This window comes from Paroedura picta, chromosome 1, assembly GCF_049243985.1.
Source record: "Paroedura picta isolate Pp20150507F chromosome 1, Ppicta_v3.0, whole genome shotgun sequence".
In the NCBI taxonomy this organism is placed as follows: Eukaryota; Metazoa; Chordata; class Lepidosauria; order Squamata; family Gekkonidae; genus Paroedura; species Paroedura picta.
The window spans coordinates 182,239,531-182,259,446 of record NC_135369.1 but is presented as its reverse complement, the minus strand read 5'-3'; the positions used below and the strand labels follow the sequence as shown (position 1 = coordinate 182,259,446).

The 19,916-nt window shown below is 48.4% G+C and overlaps 1 protein-coding gene across 4 annotated transcripts in view; it reads right to left on the bottom strand.

Moving 5' to 3' along the window:
* Positions 1–11,216: 11,216 nt before the first annotated feature.
* PLCB4 (phospholipase C beta 4) overlaps positions 11,217–19,916 on the bottom strand; it is a 199,538-nt gene continuing 190,838 nt past the window's right edge. For 3 of the 4 annotated variants that reach the window (XM_077314638.1, XM_077314629.1, XM_077314648.1), the window contains 2 exons: positions 17,561–17,597; positions 11,217–13,015 (listed from right to left, as the gene is read on the bottom strand). In XM_077314638.1, the coding sequence (XP_077170753.1) occupies positions 12,927–13,015; positions 17,561–17,597 (126 nt within the window). In that variant the 3' untranslated portion in view covers positions 11,217–12,926. The remainder of the gene's footprint in view (positions 13,016–17,560; positions 17,598–19,916) is intronic. The other variant, XM_077314657.1, reaches the window with a different exon arrangement.

The following is a 19,916-nucleotide window of genomic DNA, read 5'->3' as shown; positions in this document are numbered from 1 at the left end:
GGACGGTTTTGGGGTTTCGGACTCGCAATCTCGGCAGGCAGGCAGACAGACAGACAGACAGACAGACAGACAGAAGCCCCCCGGCCAGTAGGGCCATTCGGGGACCGTCGGTCCGTCCGTCCGTCAGCAGAGGGGGCTTCCCTGCTCATTTCCAGGGGAAGGGCCCTCCCCTCTCCTCCTCTCCACCCCGCCGACCGACGGGAGTCTCCGGGAGAGGAGCGGGCTATGCGGAGAGCCACCGCCGGACAAGGGGCGGACAAAGGCCCGGGCCGCCCCGACGAGCGAGGCGCAGCGTCGGTTTCTCCGGGACTGGGGGTCTCCCCAGCGGGTCTCCGCGCAGGCAGAGCTCCAAGGCGGCCCTTGCGGGTCCGGCGGGACCCCCGCCGCCATCGGGCTCCTCGCCTCCGCCGAGCCCCTCGGGGAGAAGCCGGGCGGGAGCGCAGCAGCCCTCCGCGGGAGCCGGGCCGGAGCCCGAGCGGGGCGGCCGGGGGATCGGGGCGGCAGCAGCAGCGCGGCTCAGCCCTCGGGCGGGAAGGGGGGTCGTCGGAACCGACCGGCGAACGTCGCTGGGGGCTGCGGCAGAACCAACCCACGGAGGCCTCGCCCGCCCTCGCCCTGCGGCACCGGGCAGAAGGGAAGGGAAGGGAAGGGAAGGGAAGGGAAGGGAAGGGAAGGGAGAAGGCAAGGCAAGGCAAGGGCCGCCCGTGCCGCAGTCCGTCTGTCCGTCCGTCGCGGGCCCTTCCCAGCGCATCGATTCCCCACCCCAAAGTATATTGGATAATCATTAGTTTCCACAGTAACCAAGGAGGCGAAGAAACCATTCATTCCCGGGCAGCGCAGAGACGCGGCTGGACAGGCCGTCTGGATCAGAGGCCAGGAAAGAAAGATCCGTTTTAACGAAAACTCGGGCCGGCGGACCCCTGCCCGCGCCCTCGGTGCCTCCCCGGGCCCTTCCGCCGCTCCCGACCCCCGGGACTTCCTCCTCGGGCTCCATTTCGATGCGAAACGGGAACCAAAAAAACCCCATTTTGCAAATCCCGCAAAGGATTCCGCTGGAGCCACGACCGCCCGGCCGGCCACTGCCCACTGCCGAGGCCAGGGGCGTCGGACAGGCCGGGGGGGTGGGCTTGTGGCGGGAGGAGAGGCGGAGGGGCTTTCGAGAGGAGAGGCCGGGCCAGGTAGGCGCCCCTCCCTCCTCCCTCCCTCCCAGCCTTTGGCGAGCAACCTCAAAATAAGTCGCGGGGGGCGGGGGGCGCGGGGAAGGTCCCCTCGGGGACATCGGGCTGGGCTTGCCCCGAGCCCTTTAGTGCCCTCGCGGCCCCGAGCCAAGCCCAGAGAGGAATTTCTTTTTTTTTAATACCTGGTCTGATTTGGCATCATAAAACCAGAGTCCTGGGGCACCTTTAAGACCAACAAAGATGTATCCAAGGCGTGAGCTTTCGAGTGCTTGCACTCGAAAGCTCACGCCTTGGATACATCTTTGTTGGTCTCAGAGGTGCTCTTGGACTCTGGTTTTACGGTGCTCCTTCTGACCAACACGGCTGCTCATTTGAACCTGGTCTGATTTGGGGTCGCTTGAGCAATTGGTGCGCTCATCATCTTTGCCCTGGGGATGACGCCCGTCTCCAGCGGGCAGGAGGGACAGCCCTGGAAGACGGACACTAGTTGGGGGGTTGGGGGCTTTCCTGGCTCCCAGATTCCCTTCTCAGAGAGATCCAGAATGGCGGGCCTGGGGAGTCTGCCTGCAGCAGCACTCAAGAGCCAGAGTAGGGCAGCACCTGAAAGGCAACCACAATCGGTGGCAGGGGAGCTCCTGCTGACGTCTTCAGAGAGATCCAGATGTGTATATGGGGGGGAGGCCGTGGGAGTCGGTCCCTTGCAGGAGAAAAGAGCCCGAGTCCGGGAACCCCTGGAAGATGGGCCCAAGTTGTGGCCGGGAGGAGCCACTGGGACCGGCTTGAGGAGACTGGCTTTGGGACCCTTGCTCACTTCTCCTGCCCCAGGCAGAGGACGGCAGCCCCTCCTCTGGCTCTGGGACAGTCTATGGTTTGGGAATCAGAGGAGGGGGGGCACAACAACAATCGTAGGAAAGGCCTCCCCCCACACCAATCTTCAAGCTACCTTCTGGTGGGAAGGAGGAGGGAGTCTCTTGTTGTTTGTTTGTTTGTTTGTTTGTTTAGTATACTGCCCTCCCCCAAGGCTCAGGGCGGTTTACATGAAACGGGAACAATAGAATTAACTCTTGAAACAAACCAACCAAAAAGAGCCGCATCCGACGTCCCTGCTCTTCGGCAATGGATTTCTCCCATCCTGAGCACTTCTGCCCTCCCGCCACAAGAACATCCGTGTTTTAAAAGATAACAGGGACATTTGCTTGTAGTATTTAAAGTTCCATAAAAGGTATCCATAGTAAGTTTTTTTATATAACTTTAAATGCTGCAATGTTTTTTTTTTTTCTGCTTCAGGCGACATTTAATAGATTTTTGTGGGCTCTAAACATTTCATTTGTTTTTGCTAATGCAAGAATAAAAAAATGAAAGGATTTCCTTTGACTTGAAAAGGCCCTTCTCATTTTCAAAGAAGGGTCCCTCAAAGTCTGGTGCACCCTTGGCCTGTGCGTCTGGGATCAGGCAGCCCTCTCCGGACTCATGTCCAGTGGGGCCCTTCTGTACGGGTGTGCCACCCTCCCCTGTTCTCCCGGTCAGGGCAGGGGTATTTTGAACCAGTGCGTGCACACTGCCTGCCTGCCTGCCTGCCTGCCTTTGTGTGCCTGGCAAGGACCGTTTATGCACTGGGACCTTCACTGCCCCACTCCCCTGTCAGGAGCACAGAATGGGGCTGGATGAGGTGCACTGGGCCAAATGCTCCCCCATGTGGGTGCAGGAAGAGGTGGGGCAGCCCGCCACGACTAAAACTCCAGCCTGCAGCCCTGTATGAAACCTCCAGTGCATAAACGGTCAAGGAGTCATCGCTCCATGACGAAGCCGGCAAGCAGGATCCATGGCTCCTCCTTCTGCTCTTGTCAACAATTGTTAACAATTTCAAAATTTCATAACTAAATAAAATGCATACACGATTGAAAAGCCGACGTATGTGTATGAAAATTAAAAGCACGCTCTAAAATATGGCTATTTATGGTCACCTTTAGGTCACCTTATATACGTCCTTGCCTGAGTGTTTCGGAATCTGTATATTTGGCTGCAATATTCGGCAACGGGAAGAGATTGATTTTTCCCCTCTTCTGTATAACTTGGTGTATTTTCAAGTAATTCAGGCAGCTATATAAAAGGGTCACCTAAGCAGGAGATCCCAAGTATCCCAAGTATCCAGGCAGTTTCTGATAACAGCCCTCTAGAAACACAGAGGGCAAAGCCTTGACAATATTTGACAATATTTGGCTCCCAGTAAAGAAAGATACTCTGCCGGGGCTTGTGCATCTCTAGTATTGTGTGGTATTTCAGGGTACAAGCAAGATTTGGCGCTCTGAATCTTCTATCCTTTGTTTAATGGTTATTTTTGCCTGATCACCATGCCAAGCAGAACCTGGGGTTGGGAGGGGGAGAAACCAAGACTTTTAATTTCCATTTCTGTAGCTAGGGCCCACTTTGATTTGTAATTATCACATAGGGTTAGGGCGAATAGCCCTGCAAGAATCCAGTGTGCCTTTAGCCAGAGAGAAATGGAAGCGAAGACAATTGAATCTGGGAATCCTGGCCCCCCGGGATATTCACCTGGCTTCCACCAAGGCCAGGGCCTTTTCAACACTGGCCCCAACCTGGTGGAATGAGCTCCTGGAAGAGCTCAGGGCCTGATAGAGCTATCAAGGTTTTGCAGGGTGTGTAAGATGGAGCTCTTCCACAAGGCGTTTGGTTGAGGCTGGGGGAGTGCCTGGAGTTACTAACTGGGATCCCACCCAACACTGTACATCCAGCACAGAAGAGCTGGGCCTGAGTGAGTTTAACTTATGTAAATACATCGGAAGAACAGAACAGCTGACTGGAATGGTTTTTTCATCATCTCTGGATTAATGCTTTTTAATAATTGTTGTTGTATAGAATTGCAAGTGTTAATGTTTTATGGAATTGTGGGTATGCTGTTTTATAGTTGTAAGCCGCTTTGAGATGACTTAGCCAAGAGAGGCGGGATATAAATCAAATTATAAAGAAAGAAAGAATTTTTTGATTCAGATTTCATAAATCCTGTCTCTAGTCTTGTCCAGGAATTAGATATGCACTTTGGAAGCTGTAATATGGCTCTAAGGAATTTACATTGCACCCATTCAAGTGGAGCAAAATTGGAGTTAGCTGAAGCTAAAAAGATCCCATAGAGCAGGGGTAGTCAATCTGTGGGTAGTCAGTGCTGGCAGGGGCTCATGGGAATTGTATTCCATGGACATCTGGAGAGCCACAGTTTGGCTACCCATTTTCCTAGAGTCTCCCTGCTTTAGAGGAGCCTGGTAACTGGAGGGGATACCACAGAGAGGAGAAAAGGGAACTGGGTAGGCAATCTGCATCGTCCCTGTATTGTGCAGAGGGTTGGATTAGATGATCCTGGATGTCCCTTCCAACTCTATGATTCTATGCTTCTAATCTCATGGAAATTGTAGTCCATGAACATCTGGAGGACCACAGGTTGACTACCCCTGCCATAGAGCATCTGTGATGCTACCTTAGCATGAAAAAGTTTGAGTGCCACCGGTACAAAATAAGCTCCATTTGGATGATGGAATCTAGCTATATTATGAGCAGATTTCCTCCCTATGATCAACATTCATTAATTGTAAGTGCTTCTTTCTCACTAGATTTTACCAGGCAGACAATATATCTATTTAGGCCCACGGGGGTTCTTGATAAAATCACTGAAATATGTTTATCCCCAATTTTTGGTGGATGGAAATTTGGGCTCTTCAAATCACACTTTTAAAGAAAATTAATAATGGCAGGGCGAGGATACATCCTTGTTTGACTGTGGTGCCTGACTTTATTGTGTTTGTCAGCCTTGGGGACTGTATTTGACTCCGATGGATCTATTTCTATATAGAACGTTTATTAAGAAAAGCAGTCACTTATCAATAGATGACCTACCTAGTGTAGCCCAAAGCAAATTCCCGTGAATGGAATCAAATGCAGATTTGAAATCGATAAAGGCAATGTAAAGGGAAGTTGTTTTTTTTTTAGGAATATTTTGCCATCAGGTGGTCAACTAACATGCAGTGATTGGCTGATCTTTTCTGAAGCCTCCATGTTCCGCAATTAGCAGATATTCTTCAAGCCAATCATTAAGTTTCCAACATAGATGCTTAGCGCATAGTTTGCTTATGGTACTCAGAAGACTAATGGGCCTATAGTTCTGGGGGATCATTTCTCTTCCCCTTTTAATGGATTGGGACAACCACTGCTACCTCCCATCCTTTTGGAAGTCCTATATATTAGTATGACAAGTTTTGCTAACACTGCTGGGTTATTTTGCAAATGTTCAGGACCATAACAATAAAATTGAAAAAATTAATTCACCTACCATTGTCATTTGGCAGATGAAATCATTCCACTCTCCAAGATGAGTGATGTTTTAATGTTGTACTTTTACCCTGTTATTATCAGTTTGTGGTATTAATGTTACAGTTATTTATATGTATGGTTTCTTATATAGTTCTTAGTTCCATGAGCCTTTGGGGAGGGCGGTATATAAATGTAAATAAATAAATAAATAAATAAATAAAATAAAGATATAAGGACAGATGGAGTTACATTCTAGGTGTCTCTGAAGAAATGAGCAGTGACTCATGAAAACCCATCTTCTACCATATTTTTTTTAGTCTTTAAGGTAGCGATCCCCAACCTGTGGGCTGCGGACCACATGTGGTCAGTTGACTAATTGGAGGTGGGCCACGAAGGACGCCTTCTCTCCCTCCCGGCCCTTTACTTCACCCCCCCTGGCCCTTTACAACACACTTTGGGTGTCATTGTCTCCCATCACTCCCAGATGGGACTATCTCGTTGCAGAGAAACAAGCTCAGGGTTCCCATTGATTTGTCATTGTCATGAGTTACAATTTCCATGAAAATAAAATGTTCCTTATGTTCATTGTTGTGGTGTGTCTGTATCTTATTTTGAAGGGATGTTTAAACATTACCATAGCAACCAGAGAGTGTTAGGGCAGTGGTTCAGAGTAGAAGAGTAAACTACCCCCCCACCACACCGGGCCTCAGTAAAAGGCGTTGAGTGGTCCCCGGTGATAAAAAGGTTGGGGACCACTGCTTTAAGTTACTACTGGACTCTTCTTCTTTTAAAAGGGGGTTAGTTTCATGGGGAAGAAGTTCAAAAATGTCTACTAGCCATGGTAATGGAAGGGAGCCTCCATACGCAAAGGCAACAAACCTTTGAATAACCAGTACCAGAAGGCAACAACAGGGGAGGGCATCTATGCCCAATTTATTGGCCCTCTAAACAGGATGCTAGACTGGATGGACCACCAGTTTGACTTAGCAGGGTTCTTCTTATGAGCTAAGTGAGTCCCTCTGAAGGCAATGTGATAGAGTACAGAGGTGGAATATGGAAACACCTATTAGGGTGATTGTGTGGATATGTGCTAATTCTTCTGGATGGAAGACCACCCTGTCAGACTACTCCCATCCCTGCTTTGCTGCCCCCTCCTGTTGCCTTCGTGTCAAACAATTGTGAAAAACAGACAGAACGAGTACTTCCCAAGATTATTTTTCAGTATCAGAGCGGATATAGCACATTTAAGTGTATTTGAAAACAAAGGTGATTTGGTCCAGATTTTAAACAGTTAATTCCTAAATAACTATCTTCAGTTGGATTTTGAGGAGGCAGAGCAAAATGGAGCCCTTCAGCCGAGGATGCTGTTTTGAAACCTCCCCAAGTAAAAAGAATGTGGCTGCAATAATTTTTAAACCCTGGCTGATGAGGGGAGAAGGGGAGGAGTCTTGCTTGATTCAGGCACAGCAGCTGTCAGTCTGGCATTCTCTCCTGCCTCCTCCCTCCAAACCCCTTGAATTCTGCTGCATCCTGGAGATGAGGTCCCATCATTCCAACAAGGGGCCTCTCTCTCTCTCTCTCTCCCGCCCCCAACATGTCTGCTGAACAAAACTGACATGCTCAGAGAATGCAGTGAAAGGTGACTAGAGGACGCATTGGGGTGCTTGTCCCCCCTCCCATAAGAGTTGTGCCCAGCTGCTGTGCCTTAGCCGGAAGGAGCTTTCACATCTAGCCCACAGCATAATAAACAGTTTTATTAAGAAGAGGAATGACGATGTTGTTGTCTGTTGTTAGTCAGATAGGCAAATAGGAAGGTAGTGTGCTCCAAAGAGTTTGAGCCAATCTGGAGGTAATTATTCAAATAATACCAGGGAATGAGGTGAATGAGGTGGCTGGATGGTCATTGAAGCAGTCAGCGCAAACTTAAATGGACTCCGGGGAATGGTAGAGGGCAGGAAGGCCTGGAGGATCATTGTCCATGGGGTCGCGATGGGTTGGACACAACTTCGCAACTAACAACAACAACCAGGGACTCAAAGGCAACCTGGGAAAACCTGTGCAGAAAGCTAGGAGCAGCTTAGGAAAAGCCCATTCCTTTTTCCCCCCAGGTAAACTCCCACCTCTCTCAGGGTTGTGCCCCCGTTTCTTAGTAAAAACACTTCTTTGAGTTGCAGCTCACAACGTGCTGGGCGGGGGAACGGGGGACACACAGGAGGAAGCCCCCACCGGGAGAAGAAAGCAAAGGGATGGGCGCCTCTCTGCTCAACGAGGTTCCTTTCCCCCAACAATGCTGAGCTCTGGGGGTGAACGGACAGTTTCCCCCGTGCCTCACTTTCGAATTTCGTTTTGAGACCGATCTGATTCCATTCACTAGGAGCTCTGAGTTGTGACTTTATATTTCGGTTTTCGTATTCGTAATGGAACTTATCGATGTTGTCCGCTGCACTGAGCTTCCTCAGGAAGAGTGGCAGATAATAAGTGTTTTCAAGAAATAAACAAACACTGCAGCCCTCCAGATGTCCATGGACTACAATTCCCATGAGCCCCTGCCAGCATTCGCTGGCAGGGGCTCATGGGAACTGTAGTCCATGGACATCTGGAGGGCTGCAGTTTGACTACACCTGAAATATATATTTTTTTTGGGGGGGGAAGCTCTACTAACAGCTTGAGAAGCCAGTCCCCTTCAGCTCCAGGAGGAATCAATCTTAGATCAGGGCTGCCCGGGGCCCTTCCCTGTCCCCAAACCAAAGCAGGCGTTTCCCATTCTAAGTGGTGGCTGAAGGATTCCAGTGAAGGAGGCTGATGAATGAGCTTGCGTGGAAAAGCTCATACCACGAATAAAACTTTGTTGGCCTTAAAGGTGCCTGACTGGACGTAAACATTTTCTAACGGTCAGGATTATGCCATTGGGTCGAATGGCAGGCAAATAATATTATTTTTGCATCCTTAGACCCCAACACTGTAAATACTTACCCAAATATCATGTATGATCGCAGCATTGCTCTGGATCGGCAAGCCTGTTTGGACTTAATGTTATGATTTTGATTGGGTTTTGCTCCCCGTGACTGGAAGCAGAGCTTCTGCGTTTCTTCACCCCCCGCCCCAATAAAGCTTCTTATTTTTTCCTTCTTGTCGTTGTTATTTTTGTCAGCCGTTCAGTCTTTTCTGACTCTTGGCAGTCCCATAGCACAGCTGTCACCATGATCCCTGATCCCGCACTGCCTCTCTCAGCTGTGCAATGTTCTGGCCAGTGTCCATTTCTATCACATCCAACCACCGTGTCCTTCCTTCCTTCCTTCCTTCCTTCCTTCCTTCCTTCCTTCCTTCCTTCCTTCCTCCCTCCCTCCCTCCTTCCTTCCTTCCTTCCTTCCTTCTTTCTACTATTCTGGACACTGCTCCTTCCTTCCTTCCTTCCTTCCTCCCTCCTTCCTTCCTTCCTTCCTTCCTTCTTTCTACTATTCTGGACACTGCTCCTTCCTTCCTTCCTTCCTTCCTTCCTTCCTTCCTTCCTTCCTTCCTCCCTCCCTCCCTCCTTCCTTCCTTCCTTCCTTCCTTCTACTATTCTGGACACTGCTCCTTCCTTCCTTCCTTCCTTCCTTCCTTCCTTCCTTCCTTCCTTCCTTCCTTCCTTCCTTCCTTCCCTCCCTCCCTCCCTCCCTCCCTCCCTTCCTTCTTTCTACTATTCTGGACACTGCTCCTTCCTTCCTTCCTTCCTTCCTTCCTTCCTTCCTTCCTTCCTTCCTTCCTTCCTTCCTTCCTTCCTTCCTTCCTTCCTTCCTTCCTTCCTTCCCTCCCTCCCTCCCTCCCTCCCTCCCTTCCTTCTTTCTACTATTCTGGACACTGCTCCTTCCTTCCTTCCTTCCTTCCTTCCTTCCTTCCTTCCTTCCTTCCTTCCTTCCTTCCTTCCTTCCTTCCTTCCCTCCCTCCCTCCCTCCCTCCTTCCTTCCTAGGAACACATTCCCAAGAGTAAGCTGTGACTAAATTGGGACTTGTTTCTGAGTGGACCTGTTCAGGAAAGAGAAGCAGACCTACCTGGACAGCACCCATTTTATTCAGTGGCCCCAGGCCAGTGTTTTTAAGCTTATAGGGTCATCCTAAACTTTCCTAAGCCTGGGGCGCTGAAAAGTTGAACGGCAAAAAGGAAATCCCTGCTGTTTGTTGAACTCACCGGTCACCTGGTGCATACCGGGCTCTTTTGGTGCCCAGGGCAAGGCTTGGTGATGCAGGGTGTGGATGGCCCTCCCAACCCTGTAGCCCCTTTTCCAGCCAGAGAGCCTACCCAGTTACCTGATGTCCCACTGTCTTCCCCAGACCCCATTTTGACCTGCTAGCATCATGGCCTAGCCAGGCTTAGCTGGAGCCTCTTCAGATACAGAATGAGAAGCTGAGGCTGCAGGATCAAGACCTGAGCCTCCCAGACTGGCTGTAGGATCAGGCTGAGAGGCTCATGAAGGGCAGGCAGACTCAGACCTAGACCCACAACTAGGCACAAGTGCCGAGGTCCCCCAATCCTTGGGGCTGGGCCAGCCACAAGAGTCCTGGCACTAGATGACTCACCCCCTCATCTCCTGAGCCGCGTGAGCAGTGGAGGAGGCAACTGAGGGCCAGGAGGCAGGAACAGAGAAGAAGGCAGGGCCTCTGGGTGGAAAAGGGGCTGGAGATAGAGTTGTGGTGGGCAGCAACCTGGTGTTTACCCTCCAGTACCAGTGACCGTGTTTCTGTGTTTGGTGGCCCTTTCTGGACCTGGGATCAGGTCCTTCTGCCTTGCCCTTTAGATAGGGTGGCATTTGGGACTTCTGGCTCTAACTGTGCTTAGACTTTGGCTTGTGTATCTACAACAGAATGTTCCCCACCCCTGCCTCAGGCCACGGTGTCTGGATGGACACCATGTGCTGCCATCCTCTGCCTGCAGGGATGGGAATCAGGGGTGAGGGCAGGGGGCATTTGGGGCAGCCAGGCTGCCGGTGGCCAGGGCATGGGTCACTTCCTCCTATGCCCCCCATATGGCACATGTTCTGATTGCCAGCCCTCAGATATGCCTCTGATGGTCATCCCTGCTGAGGACCTGCAATCATCAGGGGCAAGGCGAGGGACAAACAGCAAGCCTTCATTGGTGCCTTCACAAGGGGAGAGTGGGTTTGGCCCTCCCGGCCTTCCCTGCACTCTGAAGCTGACCGGGATAGTATGAAGCACCCCAAGGGCACCAGGAGGAGCACAGGGACGCTGGAGGAGGAGAGGCTGTCAGAAAGACCGTTTATGCACTGGGAACTTCACTGCCCAGCTCCCATGCAGGAGCACAAATCTGGGGCGGATGAGGCACACAGGGCCAAATGCTCCCCCATATGGGTGCAGGAAGAGGTGGGGCAACCTGCCACGACTAAAACTCCAGCCTGCAGCCTGGCATGAAACCTCCAGTGCATAAACGGTCAAAGAGAGGCACCGAGTGGACAGGGAAGACAACAGAGTGTGCAGAGCCCTTACAGCTGGCCAGCCTCTTCTCTTTGGAGAAGCATCATCACCATGGCCTTCTGTCTTCTTGCACGGAATATGCCTTACAGTCGGAATCAGTGGAAGTCATCCAGAGCAAAAAATAAAGTAGTAGGTTGGGTTGCCCTGGCACCCTGGAAGAATTCAGCAGAACTTGAACCTCGTTTTCCAAGGATGCCATTCGTATACTCTTTTCCCCCACAAGAGACCCTGAAAGTTTCTTCTCCCAGGCCAATTACATAATTCTCTCTTTATTAGGTCATTTATAGGAATGTACAGAATCAGTTTGTACAAGCATATACAAGGCCAGGATTGTGACGGCGTTTTCCTGAAATCGGTTGTCCTGTTTGTTTCGGAACTACCGGTTTCCTCATCATCTCCTTTCTTGTGGGTCGCTTGGCCAATTCCTAGGCAGGAGGTGGACATGCATCGTGTTCTGCATAGTAACTGCAGCAGGCTTTTAGAACATGCACATTAATACTGTAGCAAAGTCTTGGATATCTAACACACATAAAAAGGGTTATTCCTGATATGAAAGTCTGAAAATCTGCATAAATATATAGTGTAAAATTAAATTAACATACTTTCTTTTTTTTATTCAACTAGAAGTATTAAGAATGCCCACATAATTCATATACACACACATATATATATATATATTACTTATGTTTGTTAATTATCCAAATATTCTCTATAATACACTGATTCCGCACTTAGCAATCAGAGAACGACTAGGTGACATACAGTATGTATTGGAGACAAAAAAAAAAATCAGGTGTTGAACCACATGCAAAGAGAGTTTTGTTTACTATAGTGGTTGATGTAGCCACATGAATGTAAATTTCTACAATATTGTGATTGCATGTGTATAAATACTTTACAATTTCACAGTTACAAACTCCCCACCCCACCCCATACACACAGATATTAAACAAATTGTAAGATACAATGAACAGTAGTAGTGTCAAATGGATCGAAAATGCAACGGTTACAGAGGATGTTGACAATTGTTAGTGCCTACAACACAGTATCTTTATGTGTTGGCCTGGCCTAAGGTAGGTTTACTTGGAAGTAAGACTCACTGAATTCAATGGGATTTACTGCTGAGTATACACACACAGGACCACAGCCTGTATAGGGCAGGGCAGTCTTTCCCCCACCCATGGCAAGAATTTCATCAGAATTTTGCAGAGTATCAACATCATCCAGGCCACACTGGCCACATGTGGCCCTTTCTGGTGACCTAATTTGGAAAAACAAAATAACCCGTTTTTTAATAATACTGTTTGATTCTCTGCTCCACTGGTTTTTAGAAATGGTATTTATTATATAGGGTTAATTCAAATTTGCTACAGTCATGTCCATAAAAAAATTACAACAAAAAAGTCTTCCCTCTACAAAGATGTGATGTGGTATCAAATTCATTACAAGCTACATTTTCAAAAGGGATGAAAAGGACATGCCCTTCCTTGACAGCCCTTGTGACCCTGGGCTGCAATTCTGGGTCGCTACAAGACACCCACACTCGGCTCTCCAAGACAAGGAAGCCCAGACCGAGCATCATAAAAAATGAAAATCACAACATGTTAAGAACATACAAGTGCAATGAGCTGACAACAGAAAGAAGGTGCTACTCTAGTCACTGGTTCTGTGCTCTGGACCCCAATGCTAATCTCCCTCTCCGTGAAGGGGGAGCTGGGCAGGATTTTCAAATCATGTGCCTTTTAGAAAAAAAAACAACAGGATTTATTATAGCAAAAATAACATGAAGGTCCATATGCAGCAGAGGACTCAGAGCTCTGAGTCAGTGACTGCCCATTACAGTTGACTTGACACTACAGAGAGAGAGAGAGAGAGAGAGAGAGAGAGAGAGAGAGATCATCTACCACTCCTCAGTGAGGGGTTAGCTTTGGAAACACAGCGTGGTTGGATTCCCAGGCTTCAGGCTGCATGTTGGAGCCTTACACCACAGTGGCTGGTCTGCGGTCCATCTCGGCTTCTAGCTTCACCATCTGCTGCATCTCTTTCGCCTGCAAAGCCAAGGCCAGTGGGGCATCAGTGGAAGGGAACACAGGAAATGAGACAAGAAATCCAGGACCCTCTCTCTTTGCGGGAGCAGTGCAGCTGGATGCCCTCCTGTGACTCTTATTGCACTGGGATTCCCCAGACCTCCTTGTCTTCAGGAATGGGCGCAGAGGCCAGGCCAAATGGCACAAGGGCCACGTTCCCTTTTTCTGCAGGCGCCCAGGAATCACAAGGGACTCGGAGACATACATATTTGGCACAGGTGCCGTTAACTGTGATTCTTTCTGGAACCCATAAAATTAAGCACAGTTACACATCTCAACTCAGAAAGTAATGGGGGAAATCATAAGGGAAAACATGGAGGTGTAACGTAGTGCAGACGCTTCTGAAATGCTCGCGACGACCTACGGAGATACTTCTGGGTGGAATGATCCCAATGGGTTCCATTTACAGAGCTCGCTCTGAACACCCAGGCTCCTGAAGGGGTGCAGATGGAGGGAGGGACTTGGGTGTTTCTGCTGGTTTTAATTATTATCTGTAATTTTAATTATTATCTGTAAATTGCCTTCAACTTTAAAAGGAAAGGTGGCCAGGCAAAGATCTACAGAGGGGAACTTGCAGGTGGGTAAGGATTAGGCCAAGCCCCACCCCCCACCCCCGCTGTCAGAATTCTATGCTTCTGCCATTTGTTCATATTCTGTTTGATGTATAAATCCAGAGTGTTTATGACACCAGGGCTGATTCTACACTTACTTTGTTTTTTTTCCATTGTGGATTCTGCTGAATTCAGATTAATTTGAACTCGGGTCTTCCTCTATCCACCCCCCAATTGAAACAGAAAGTGTTCTGCACTTGATTGGGGAAGCTCAGAATGGGGAAAGGAGCCAAGCACAGCAGGAGTCTCTTTCTTTTCTTGAAGGGGCAGGGGGAGGATTGGAGACAGCAGGGAAGAGGGAAATAACAAGAGGCAAATCTCTGCTGAGAGAAGTTAGGGCTTCTGGAGCATGGCCACTTTAAGGGAAGCCTTGAAACCAGGAACCAGGAAGTCTTTGAACTGATGCCCTGGCCAATCAGGGAAGACTGCTTTGCTATCAAGCACAGAGCAGTGAGTTAATTCACAAAAAGGAGAAATCTACACAATTTTTGAAATATTGAGGCTTATATCCACTCTAGGATATCATGGGGGAAAGGTAGGGTCACCACGAATCCAATCATGCAAGTTGCAGAGGGAAAATTTAAAGTGCCCCAAAATCAACACGGAAATTTAATTCAGTGTAGACTGCAGGGATTTAGTCAATCAGGAAATGGGTAAAAAGCTACACTCTAGCTTCCTTCCCTTCCTTCCCCCTTTTATCGGTTTGCTGAGGTAACAGGAAGCTTTGCTCTCAAGGAGGGAGAAGGCAGATCCTGCAACTTTTGCCAGAACTCACAGACATCCTTTGGCGTGTGCTGTCATATTATTATAATTCTCAAGCTCCGGCTTTAGTCTCCTATGAGGATTAGCGGAGAGTTATTAATACCCCAGTGATATCCTTCACCGGTAAGCTCTCCTCGTGCATGGAAGATGCTGGGTACCTCTTAAAACGCTTTTATGCTTCTGAGACACTCCCACACTCTTCTGGCAGATTCGACGCACTGTGCCCGTCATTTACAGATGCTACGAATGGGGCCATGAGCAAGTCTGGCAGTCAGATTTACCATGCTGGAAGGTGTTGATCGGATCACAGGACAATGACGCAAAGGCAAACAGCTGAGCAGGTTTGCACTGGAGCCCTTGTACAGATTTACCCGTGCAAAGAGGCTGCCAATTCAAACTGATCTTCGGCCACTGGTGCCTCTCAAACAAATAGGGCAGGAATATACTTTTGACTGATCTCTGAGATTTGAGAATGACCTGTCTATTTAAACCAGGGGTAGTCAACCTCCAGATGTCCATGGACTACAATTCCCATGAGCCCCTGCCAGCAAACGCTGGCAGGGGCTCATGGGAATTGTAGTCCACGGACATCTGGAAGACCACAGGTTGACTACCCCTGATTTAAACAACTGCCAGTTGGGTGGAGGGGATATGCGGGAAGGACAGCCAGTGTCTGTTTGGGCATCTCCATCAGACTGTGTGAAAATGGAAGACTGGTTTCCCTTACTGTGAATCTCGCTTCTTGGTGTTCCAGGGTTGGGGCAGATTTCTCCGTCTGGGAGAAGCTCCTCCTCTAGGTAGGCAGGGTCAATCTTGTGATTCCTGGGCGGCGGCGGTGGCTTCAGATACCTCTTTGGCGTTAAATGGCATCTTTAGACTGTGGAATACCTTGGGCAAAATCTTGTAAAGCACTTCCTTATTGGAAGAGGAGTCAGAACCCTCACACTCCTCCCATTCGTGTCCCTGGGCCCATTCCGCACACGTTGGATAATGCACTTTCAATGCACTTCAGAAGTAGATTATCCTGCTCTGCACGGGAAAATCCAGCTGCAAAAGAACTCTGAAAGGGCATTATCCAATGTTTGCAGAATAGCAAATCTCCCTAAAATACCCTGCTGGAAAAGGCTAGTTGTCTTTTATGGGCCGTGCTGGTGACTGGCTCTACAGATGGGTATAGCTTAACTAATGGCCTCCTTGATTTCTTTTTTTCATTTCCCCCTCACTGCAGGCCAAAGGAGGCAACTTTCTCCCTGAAAGTTGGGAACCTTGAATAGAGGCCTCAGAAGGGGAGGAGAGAAGACTCTGGCTAGAGGCCAGGCTTTCCTGTGCCCTCACTGTCATTTTAGCCTATTCCCACATGTTCTAAAAAGGGCAAATTAAGACAGGAAAGCAAAGAAAAACAATCCCTCCAGATCCTGCAGGATCTCTTCTTATCGGGAGTTTAGGCTGCAGGACAAAGCTAATGGCACAGCTGGACTCAAGGAGGCAGCCTGCCTGGAGGCTTGAAGAAATGCTCTCCCCAGTGACCTCACCATGCTCTGTTCTCCAGAGAGCGGAAGGGGAGCTTCTGGCCCTGAGGTCAGAAAGCCCACGCAGGGAGATTCAGGCAGAAGGCCAGAAGGAGGAGCCACCTTCTGAAGCTAAACTGCCTTTTGCGCATGAGCTACTGAAAACAGGACCTGAAAGAGGGGAAAGGGGGGGAGAAACCAATCTATCCTTTCCCAGTCCATCCCTTCAGTCATAGAATCATAGAGCTGAAAGGGACCTCCTGGGTCATCTAGTCCAACCCCCTGCACTATGAAGGACACTCACATCCCAATCGCTCATCTACTCTAACCTGCCACCCCCTTAAGCCTTCACAGAATCAGCCTCTGTTTAAAAATTTCCAAAGATGGAGAATCCACCACCTCCCGAGGAAGCCTGTTCCACTGAGAAACCGCTCTGTCAGGAACTTCTTCCAGATGTTTAGATGGAATTTCTTTTGAATTAATTTCATCCCATTCGTTCTGGTCTGTCCCTCTGGGGCAAGAGAGAACCACTCTGCTCCATCTTCCATATGGGACCCTTTTAAATACTTGAAGCCAGCAATGAAAAGGAAGAAAAAGGGCAAATCGTCGGAATCCCGGTACTAAATGGAGTGAAAGAACGACAACTAACTACCTTCAGGCAGGGCTGAAGAATGGGCCATGTGGGAGAAGCCCCTCTCCTCTCAGGAACTGCAAGATTGTCCATGCCTACCTAGAAGAAGAATTTATCCCAGACGTGGAGGACTGTCTCCCCGCCCCCTGCACAGGGATACAAGCCATGCATGCTGTGCTGCATGGTTAGTAACCTGGCAAAGGACCACGAATAGATGAACTGATCATCCAAACAATCAGCTCCCTGTTTGTGACCACTGAGCAGACCTAAACTGGTGGGCACTTGGGCAGCCCAAAAGCACAGGCTTCACTGGTTTCTAGTGTTCGTGTCTAAGTTTCGAATGCCAGCTGGCCCACTCAGAATGCCCGGATCCCAGTTCTCCCAGAAGTCCCACTCTGGCTTAGAACATTAGAAGAGTTACTTTTCTTGTGAACGGGGTATGTGGTGAACCAAGAACTCTTTGGGAGGTGCGGGTCTAGAGGTTGGTTGGTTTACTAATAGTGAAGCTTTAAGGCATTGCTATGAAGCAAGAGGAACTTTTGTACTGGGCACGTAATTATGTAAGTCATAGTGGCAGAGGGTCTGAGCCATGGTATTGTAGTATCTCTATAACCACAGCATCAAGAGCATATATGATACAAACCAGGGCCCATTCCGCACACGTAGGATAATGCATTTTCAATGTGCTTTGGCAGCTGGATTTTCCGGTGCAGAACAGGAAAATCTACTTCTAAAGTACGTTGAAAGTGCATTATCTATTGTGTGCAGAATAGACCCACGTGACAATACTCTGGAGGCAATGGGAATGACACCTCTAGGGACCTAGATGGAAGCATTACAAGCCAGGATAAAACTTGTGGGAACCTATGAAGCCAATTCCACCCCATGGTGAGGGGAGGCTCATCCTGTGACTAGCTGCATCTGCACAGATCGTTTATTTAAGGGTGGATAAAATACAAACGGCAAGAGCTTGCTCAGTGTAGATCATTCCTACCTTGAGTCTGAGAGACTGCATGACAGGATTTCAAAAGCTGTTTGCACAAAAATGATAAATGTCAAAATTGAGTAACACATAAAGAAGGCAAACTAAAAATGCATGAAAACTGAGATGACATAGAAACAAACACAACAGAAAAAATTAAAATCCCTATAACTTCATACCAGCAATGTACAAAATCAACCGTATGTCACCAATTCCACCTGTTGGAGTAACCAAAGTTAGTAGATGGTACACATTCTGCCGAAATGAATACACGGTTAAAAACTTTAAAGGTTTACTAAACGGAACGTAGCGCATTCCTGGCAGGAAAACCTATATCCAAAACATCGTTTTGGGATCTTGGTCCTCCCCATGGTTCTTTTGAATTGAACACTGTTTCTTCTAAGACAGGAATTCAAGATGCCACTTTTTACCCTGCCACATTCCAAAACTTTATCAGATACTAGCATAAATCTGTAATCGCTGGCTAAGCAAAATCAGAATTTTTCGGATACCAATATGGTTCGTTATATTTGAAGACAATTGTTAATGCTGGCTGTTTCTTTTAGAGCAGCGGTTGTTATAAAGTCTGTTTATTGGGAATATCGACTGGAACTTCACAATATGTCAGGACGTTCATCTGTCGACAGCAGCAGAAAAGAGACAGAGTGCAGAAGCTTTGTGGCAGTGGAGGAGCTTCCGTGAGTCCCTGCTCACTTTTTCAGATAGATCAAGATGGGTGGCCATGTTAGTCTGCCTGTATCAGCAGAAAAGAGCCAGGGGCTTTCCACACCGGGATCTTTGTAGCAAATTGTTTGCTGAACGAAAAATCGCCATTTAAAATAGTGGAATTCATCATTATGCATACCTGCCTTTGTAGTGGAATCCAGTTGCGTTTTGTAGCGTTTCCCACAGGCTTCTGGTCTCGGCAAAAATCGCTAGAAAGGAAGCGCTATTGCCAAGCTCGTCCCGCCTCTGGCTGTCAAGCAGCCAATGGGCGGCCGTTAGCATGCTCCCAAACAGCCCCTTTCTCTTTAAGAAAGGCTTTAAAAAAAATACACCTGTTGCAACGAATCTGCGTTGATTTGTTGCAACGGAGAGACCCATCCAGCTGGCCGGTGTGTTTGAGCTGCCGTTTCATCGTTGCCACGCTCCTCCCGAGTGAAAAAAAAAATCCCCCCCCCCTCACGGGCGCGATTATCGGCCGAAAACAGTGTAAAAAATAAAGGGAAAATACATCAGCAAACGGGCTTCTCTGTTGTTTGTGCTTAGTGACTAAACAGCTCTGGGGAGGGACTGAAGCCGGGGAAGCCTCTAAACGGAAGCTCGCCGGTGCGTTTATCCCCGCTCGCTCGGAGAAAAAAAAATGGCGATTGCTTCGCCGGAAGATCAGAGGAGAGAGCCAGGGGGAGGGACTTTGTAGAAACCGCAACAATGGTAATGCACAGAACTTTCCCGCTAGTGTTGCAGATTGGTTGCAGGAGTGTATCGCTTTCCGGAGGGTGAATCCACTTTTGGGTATTTCCCTGAAAGCGCTACAACGAAGCGCTTTTTGCGGATCGGTTTCAGGTGTGTGGCAGATTGTCAACGACGTTGTGCATAATGGCAAATCAGTAGCGTTTTCAATTGGCAACCATTGTGCGATTTTGAAGGAGTGCGGAAAGCCCCCCAGAGTCCAGGAGTATCTTCAAGATGAACAGAATCTGTGGCAGAGGAAGAGCTCCTGTGAGTCATTCCTCACTTCTTCAGATAGATCAAGATGGTTGGCCATGTTAGTCTGCCCATAGCAGCAGAATAGAGCAACATTCCAGGAGTACCTGAAAGGCTAATACACACTTTATGGCCGGGGAGGAGCTTTTGCAAGTCACTGCTCACTTCTTCAGTGCACGATAATTGCAAGCATGCCCTTCTGACACTTGCCTTCTTACCAAGGCTTGTTTTCTGGGATGAAAATTAGTGGCCTTTGGGGTACGATGTATATCGGAATTTTCAGTGTTCTTAATTGCTTTAGAGCAAGGGGACACAAATGATTTTCTGCTACAGAGAAATTAGGTGCCCCAGGCTACCTTAGGTGGGACTAGTATCACAACATAGAGTTTCAAAAAAAAGTGAATCTAGCATTTGACCACAGAGAGCATTTAGCACTCTGCTGGAGAGAGGCCATCAAGAAAAAGTGGGTCATTCATCAGGAAAGCTCAGTTATCTTGTCAGCCTCCCCCCAAAAAAATCCTCATTAGTTGGATCTTCTCGATTTTTAAATAATCCCTTTATAATCCGTCACAAAAGTAATGAAAGTGATATTTCGTACAGAACTTTTGAAGAATGAGTCATCCAAGTAAATCAGCTGCACTCTCTGCTGGGGTTAGCTTTG